Here is an 8548-nt window from a genome sequence, read left to right as displayed (position 1 = left end):
TTTTAAAAAGTAACATATTGCACAAGTATGATATTGATTCTAACATAAAATAATTTTATCGTATCAAGTAATACTGCATTTTTATATGTAAAACTTATGAAGAACAGTTTTTTAAAAAAAAATGTATTGCTTGGAACAAATCTTATGGATTAATAATTCGAATATAGTTTTCATAAGTCACATTACATATCGGACATCGATTAGCTTCTAAACGTTGAATGCATTGGAAACAACAAGCGCGGTGACCACAGGGAAATGTGTGTTCGTTCGTCAGTGTAGCACACCGTACAAATATCTGAAGAAGATTTTTCTTTGGATGTACTTTGGCTATTCTGCAGAGTCCAGTCCACTGTATGAAATGGATGATCTTCTGTGTAGATATTTCTCTGGTTTGCATTTGTGGCCGAGTACAAATGTGCGTAATCATCTTCCTTTGGAATATCATACATTGATGCAATATCTGTACAAAAAAAGATGTTAAGGACATTGTTGAGATAAACCTAAAGTTGATTAAAACAATATTTGCCTGTTTCAAATTTAAAAATGTAAAAATTTAGTTTTTTTTACATTTTATTTTTGTGTATATTGTAAGGAATGGATTTAAGAAACTATATTGGCCGAAATTAGAAAAACCACGATATCAATATTGTAAAAAAAATGCTAGAAAGCGTGTCAACGTAGAAGCAAAGAAAATACTAATTAAATGATACTTTAAGTCTGTATTCTTCTTCATAGTACCATACAAAACCGAACGTTGAGTGACCGCCCATTTGTACACACATGGTGGCTACATTCACTTTCTATTCAAGCGTCCTGTGCATTTGTTTACTAGGCTAAGGTACAATGTAAAATATTTTTTTGATAAATTTTAAATATATATATAATTTGATAAATTATTAATATATGCAAAGTTACAGCTGTATGAAGCTAAGTATGTATAAATAGAAAGATGATTTGATGTAGTATTATAATATGATCCTTTTTAGCATCCTTTTCTTCGACTCTTAGGCAAATATCCTCTTAATCGATATTTAATTTTGAAATAAGCATAATCTGTTGTAATAACCTTACCTTGTAGAAACTAAATTCTATTTTTGTAATGTTTCTTTGATGGTTCATCTATTTTGTGTAAAACCACAGATAATTCTGGCAATTTTTTGAAATCAATACTTTTTTTGTGTGCGTTTTTGTCTTCTCCGTAAGAATTCTCTGTCAATAAACATATTGCAATAGTTAGTAAAAAATTAAAGCAAGGCAGTAATGATAAATTTGAAAGAAAAGTAAAATAAATTAGACATTCACATAAAGATATACTATTTAATATGAACACACAGTTAGCTTTATAAAATTATTATAAGTTTTAATAAGCATATATGGAAGCGTAAATTTTATAAAATAATTAAGTAGCAGAATAAATAAAAATAATGTGTAATGTAATTAATAACATAAATAATGAGTTTATTTATTAAAAATGTTTAACAAATTAATAGAAGAAATAGTAAAATAAATTTAAAAATTATTGTTACCAAATGTCATTAAATATGAAAACTGACACAAATATATGACATTGACGTTAGCATTCTTACCCTTATCAATGGTTAATAGTTTTCTTTTTTTTTGACGTGTCATGCGTGAATTATTATTTTCTGCCTGATTGAATAAGTCTTGTAATGGCGTTATTGTTGCTTTATTTACTTTGTCAGTTTCAATATTATGTGATATGTTAGATTTTGTTACACAAGACACACACAGAGCACTTTCTTCATCAGATGTTGAATTATGTATATGACTATTACTTTCTGCAAAAAGAAATGCAATTGGTATTAATATTTTCGATAATTAACAAAAGAGAATCACAAAAATAAAAGAAAATAAAAAATTCAATAAATTTAATTTAAAAAATTTATATTTATGTTTTGTATCTCTCATATATTTTAACAATATAATCTTGTAACAAATAAATTATTAAAATAAAATTTTCTTGTTTATGCTTAGCTAATTAAATTTGTGTCAAACTTAATTAATTATTAAACCTATTTAATATTTATATGTAAATATCCCACACAGCACAAAACTTAACAGAAATGTTGCAGAAACGTTTCAAAGTTCCAAAACAGTTTCTAAATCACACTAAAACGTCGTTAGAACATTTAAAAGACATATCATAAAAAACGTAACATTTGAAACGTTTGTGCAACCTTTCATAAACGTATTTGTGACAAAATAGCGAACATTTTCATGTATCTAAGACGTACATGAAACATTTTTGAGTAAATTTTGCGAAGATCTCTGAAATATTTTGTGCTGTGTGGGATGTATTTATAAACAAATTGGAGATATATATCTGTTTACATTGTCATATTATAAAGTTAATTTTTATATAAGTTTTAAGTTACTCATAACAATAAATAATATATTATAAAAATAATATTATTACTATTATTTTATATGAGTGTGAACAGATACAGTATATTTAGAGGATATATCAGATCATTTTGAGTAAAAAAATGTAACTAAATCTAATTTAATCAAAACAAGCGCAATCTGAGTAGATTATATTTTTAGAAATATTTATATTATTAAAATCTTATAGTTCCAAATTATATCGCTTTTATTTTCTTTGTAAAATATAAATGAAGCATTGATAATAGATATATTTATATAAAGAGTGACATACCTTTATAAAGTAAATCAGTCTTTAACATATTTTCACATCTATCAGTGAACATGCGTAAGAAATGTTCAAGATTTAACCTAGAAGAAGTAGAAAATACAGTTTTGTTAGGTGTAATATGTAATGAAATATTAAAGAGCAATATAAACATTTGTAATAGAGAAATGCAGAATGTCACAAATATAATAATCTACAATTCAGCAGCAATCGGGAGTAAAAATAGGCATAAATCATAGCTGTTTCGTGACATCATCTTGCATATATCTGTTACTAGTGTCAAAGCAATAGTAATAGATAAGTGCACTTATTTTAAATGAAGTTATTTATTTTGTTTATATTAATTTATAATTTCTGTTATTGCAGAAGTATTAACAAGTGAAGCAAACTTCAGAAGACATTAATACATTTAATAAAAGTATTTAATTTATATTGAGATGCTATCAAATAATGTTAATTATTTTGTATTTTGCTACTTGATGAGTTTAATATAGTAGTTTTAATGTAAACAAGATTTTTTTAGTTAATAAGTGATTTTAAAGCATTAACTTGTTCTTTGTAAATTTTTGAAGATAAACTAAAAATCAAACTAATATTTAATATAACTATTTTTTGAATGTAACATAACATGTCAATAATGTATTATATAATATAAATGTGTGTAATAAAATATATATATATATATATCTTTTTAAACAATATATTTTTTGCTTAAATATTTCTTCGTAAAACTGCTTTTATTGAGAAAAATTTTTATTAATTCTCTTGTATAACGCATTGACTGAATTTTGTATACTTTATCACTCCGTGTACGCCAAATTAGAATTTTAATTATTATAAGTAATAAGAATAACATATAATGTGTTCATCTCATTGTTGATTGATAATTGATATAATCTTTACATAAAAATTAAATGTATTAATTATTGAATGGTGCATTTTTAATTTATATTATACAATTATTTAATTACATTCTTTCAATTACAATTAGTTGTTTTATTTTCCAAAATTTGATATTTGATAGCATTTATTTGGTGTAAGCAATTAAAAAATGTAATACTAACAATCTCTAATGATTACCAGGGCGCCATTAAAAGATAGACGTCGATCACAAACTATTACTACCCAGATAGCACCATGTCCAAAATGCACGCATAAGACATCATTAAAAAATCTTTAAGATGTCTTTAAGAAATCTTATGATATGATATCCCAAAGACATCTTAAAAACATCTTAAAGATCTATGGCATCTTATGGGTGCATTTTGGACATGGTGCTATCTGGGTATAGCAGTTAATGTTAGAATTGCGGTTATACAAAATTATTTCTTTTTTAATAAAAACGTTTTCAGTAAGTAAAATATAAAAAATAGTAAAATGTATAATACTTTGACAATTGTCATACTTCAAGAAACACATTTATTATTAACAAACCTGCCAATGATAAAATCTTTTTGAGCTTTCAATATTTCATAATCTCGCCTTCTATTTTTAATAGTTGTACGACACCCATATACTTTAGTTGTTTGTAGACGTTTCAGTTTTATCTCTTGATCGATTATCAATTTGCGTAAATTATCTGTAAGAAAATTTTATCAATTTGTTAATTGTTTAATGAAATAAAAAAATGTTAATCAGAGACAAAGTAGTATCTCACATTAACAATTCTTTTTAATTAAAATGTTTTGTTTCTATTCTTATTTGTATAAAATATTAGAAATATAGCAATATTACCTAAAAAATTCCAAATGTTTTCATGGGCCTTGCCGAATTTTTTACTTGCTATATTATGGAAACTTTCTGTTATATTATTTGTTCTTGCAGGACAATCATAAACACTAACTTTTGATGCCAACGGTAACCAGGTATTGTGTACATAAGTTAGAAAATCATTAACAGCAGGATATTCAGAAGAAGTTTTATTAACTTCAAGTTGTATGATAGAAAGTGCGTCCTCAAAGTAATCAGAAGGAATTAATGCTATAGTCATAGTCATAGATAAAATGCTTCTTGGTGCATCAATTAATCCTAATCGCCGCCATCGACGTAAAAGTGCCTGTAAAAATATTAATATTTAAATCGTAATTTTATTTACATCGTTACAGGATACTATTATTTTGACATGCATTAATATTGTCAATGTTTTGTGAAAATTGCAATTAACTTTATTAAAGCGAGGAAAAACTTGATAATGACTTGATTAAAATGAAACCAGCATCCATGAGCTTCTGCTGCTGGAAATTGTTCACTTATCACCTTCATGGCAGCTGTTTCATCGCTCATTATAAATTTTATGTTTTGTTGAAGTGTTGGCACTAATTCCGCAATTTTTTTCCAAATAGCTGTGTACATATTACTAGATCGACTTTCACATAGAATAAAAATCATACCAATACCCTGTAAAAGAAATGTACATATACAAATAAATATACATATATGTAAATAATAAAATACACATTATCCATTATTAAATAATATAATTTATTTAAATATGTAATATAAGAAATATAAAATGTAAAATCTGACTTGTTAATATTCGAATTTTATTAGTTTACTACAATTTAAAAGAAGCAGATGTTTAACAAACATAAATTTATCGTGAAAGATAAAAATAGTCATAATTATATAATTCTTATTTGTAATGTATATATAAAATATTTTCTTTTTTGCTATCTTTACACTTTCTATTATTTTAAGGAAATAAAATTAATGTTTATAATTGAATGAGGTGTCTTTTATAAAGGTTCAAGATTATTACTTTTTTGTTTTCGTTTCTGTTATCATATAATATTATTTCATATATGCTATTCTAACAAGCTGATATTATACTTTTGATACCTACAACATTCATATATCGGGTGTGGATCGAATATATTTGGCTCATTAATGGTGTACGTGGAACAATCTGAAATCAGTTAACATAATTTAAATATATTATTTATTTAGACTTATAAAAACATAATAATAATAATAATGATATACTTCATTATAGTACATAAACTTACATTAAATGTACCATCTATAGAAAGTTCTGTTGATTTTTGCATTTCTTGTAACAGCTCCCCAGACAGCACAGAATATCCAATGGACGTCCAGTTTTGGTTTTTATTTAGTCCAAATGTCCATGGATATAATATGAATGTTTTAAGAATATCCAATATTAGACGTTCAAAGTATATTATATTTAGACGTTTTAAAAACATTCATTTTACGTACAACACAGAACATTTCATTTACATTGCAGCAATATTATAATCTTACAAGTTGCAACGTAATATTGGAGAGACATTATAAGAACATGTAACTGTAATATTTTAAACGAAATATTACTGTAACATTCCAAAAATATTATAAAAACAGTATTCATTAATCATTAGTTCTTTTATTTACCGCTATGTGACGCACGAGGCGCTATCTTTCCCGTATTTAAGATTTGTTATGAGAATTATATATAAAGCTTGCAAATATTGAATATTAAGATTATATAATACGCGAATATCCAAGTATTACGGATAAACAAAATGAACTTACACAGTTTCAACAATTTTTTTTCTTGTTTCTTTTGGATGTTTGCAAGATTTCTGCAATTTTTTGATGCTGTATGTGTACTAAAATAGGTATATTCAGTACTCTAAACTCTAAACATATAAATTTACATATATACCTACACCTATCTACTATAAAATATACGTTCAATGTTCGAAGCAGGTCCAATTTTAGTTCGTTTAATCCTTAAAATGGACATGTTTCGATTGTCCAGAAAAGTAACACTGGACATTTCTAAAATGTCCTAAAGATGTCGAAGGCTCTAATATGGATGTTATAAATACGTACAAAACGTCAATATGTACATTTTTAATACATTTTTAAAACGTCACTGTGCTGTCTGGGTCATTACTTGTAAATATAAATGCTTTCTTTCCATCGCTGCAGGTTATACTTCCTTTGTAGAATTCTTCAAGAGGTACATACGTCAATAAATTCTCAGCAAGAGTTTCCATATTTTTTTGGAAACTTGGACGAAGTTTTATTCTTTCACGGTATAATGTAGATTTCATTGTTGCGTATGACAATCTTATGGCTGTTTCAGGATATCTGTATATACAAAGCAATTGTGTATGTATATATATGTATATGTATGTGTGCATATACACAAGTTATTAATTACTGTTTTAATTCTAATAAATAATATTTACTTTCTGCAAACATTATCAAATATTTCTTTTAAAGGTAAATGTGTTTCTCGACAAAGCTTTAACATCTCTTGTCTCATGATAGATTGTTTTATTTTGTCTTGAGTTTCAATATGATTATGACCATAGATTAAATGTATTTTATTATCTTTATCAATATATACAGATCCAGGACATTTTGAAGATCGACGAGTACTACATCGTAGAATGTTTTTATTGCGCGAATCTGTATTATAAGTGTAATCATCATAAACATAAACTATGGCACCAGGTTGTTTTCCACATATTTCTTCCATCTGGAAAATAATAACGAAATACAGATAATATTTCAAATAAAACTAAAAAAACAAACTAAAAAATAAAATAAAAACTTGAGACTAAAGAACTCTTGCCTCTGTCGAAAATAACTGAATAATTTAAGCATTTGTCTTAAATTGTTAATTTTTAACTTATGGAATATCTAACTAAACATAACATTAAAATTTTTATTATTACAATATATTATTCGATATATTCGAAGTAAGACACAAAGATTAGGTGACCATTTAAAATGCATAACAGATTTATTATAATTTTGATACATCTGATCGACGTAGTTCTTTCGAATGGAAATATTGAATTTATGAATCTTACAATAATAACTAAATTGAACACAATAACAAAACACAGAAAAATTAAATATGAAGTAAAATATGCATTTTTCGTATTGTCGATTACTTACGTTGATTACGTTGTTACAATGGCACAGGTATCAGTCGAGGGAATTCTTTATAGTAATAAAACAATATCAATTGAAATCGCTTAAAATATTTGTTGCTCAATAAACCGGTTCATTTACTTCAGAAATACGACACAAGAACGATGATTACAACAAAAGCGTTATCACGACAAATGTTAACAAATGAAGAACGACATGAGTATGCGAACTACGCAAAATGGAATTTTCTGCCGCGAAAAACGTGGGAAACATGTACGTGCATGTGCCGCATCACGTGACAATCATGGCAGAGGCTGTGTTCTGAAATTCATTGCCATTATTGAAAAAGTAGGATCTCTCCTTTTTTACTGAACTCCTGTTCCTAATGAACACATACATGTAAAATAAAGACAAGAAGATAGTGCCGAAATGAAATTAATTTTGCATTCACATAACCTTTTTACACAGAAACAGTATACAATTGTACAATACAGAAAATACAATTGTATTCACTATGGTTGCACAAGATTTAGCATGTTATATTAATGGTATAGCGTAATTTTGGTATAGCGAGTCATATATTCGATCAAAATAATTTTCTTAAAATGAAAATGTGGAATTTGTGAAACTTACTAATATTTGAACCTTATTAATAATTTAATTTAGCATTGTAACTACGCAATATAAAAATGTAATATAAAAGCAAATATTATATTTATAGTTTTTCGATTACTTACATCTGTTATAATGGCATAGACATCAGTCGAAGGACTTTTTAATAGAATTTATATATAGTGATAAAACGGTGTCAATTCTCTCTTGGAATCTCTTATGATATATTATTTTCAAATAAAACGGTACTTCACTTTACAAATACGACACAAGCACGATGATTACAACAAAAGCGAAAATCACGACAAGGACTGAACGATATCATCCATGATATCCGATGTGAAATGGCATCCTTGTATCTTCTATCGTGAAAAC

At 26.2% G+C, this 8548-nt stretch overlaps 1 protein-coding gene across 1 annotated transcript; it reads right to left on the bottom strand.

The window, feature by feature from the left end:
- Nucleotides 1-200: 200 nt before the first annotated feature.
- LOC145943262 (uncharacterized) lies at nt 201-7160 on the bottom strand. Its single transcript, XM_083050730.1, has 9 exons — nt 6868-7160; nt 6550-6766; nt 5677-5730; nt 5514-5576; nt 4868-5068; nt 4406-4727; nt 4106-4250; nt 2678-2754; nt 201-460 (listed from the first exon to the last, which is right to left on the bottom strand). The coding sequence occupies exons 1-9, from the start codon at nt 7158-7160 to the stop codon at nt 201-203; spliced, it is 1632 nt and encodes a 543-aa protein (XP_082906856.1).
- Between the last annotated feature and the right edge of the window lie 1388 nt (nt 7161-8548).

This window comes from Prenolepis imparis, unplaced genomic scaffold (genome assembly GCF_030444845.1).
Source record: "Prenolepis imparis isolate NDT839.2.m4 unplaced genomic scaffold, iyPreImpa1.0 SCAF_11, whole genome shotgun sequence".
In the NCBI taxonomy this organism is placed as follows: Eukaryota; Metazoa; Arthropoda; class Insecta; order Hymenoptera; family Formicidae; genus Prenolepis; species Prenolepis imparis.
Note: the sequence above shows the minus strand (reverse complement) of the source record. Positions and strands in the feature narration are given on the sequence as shown.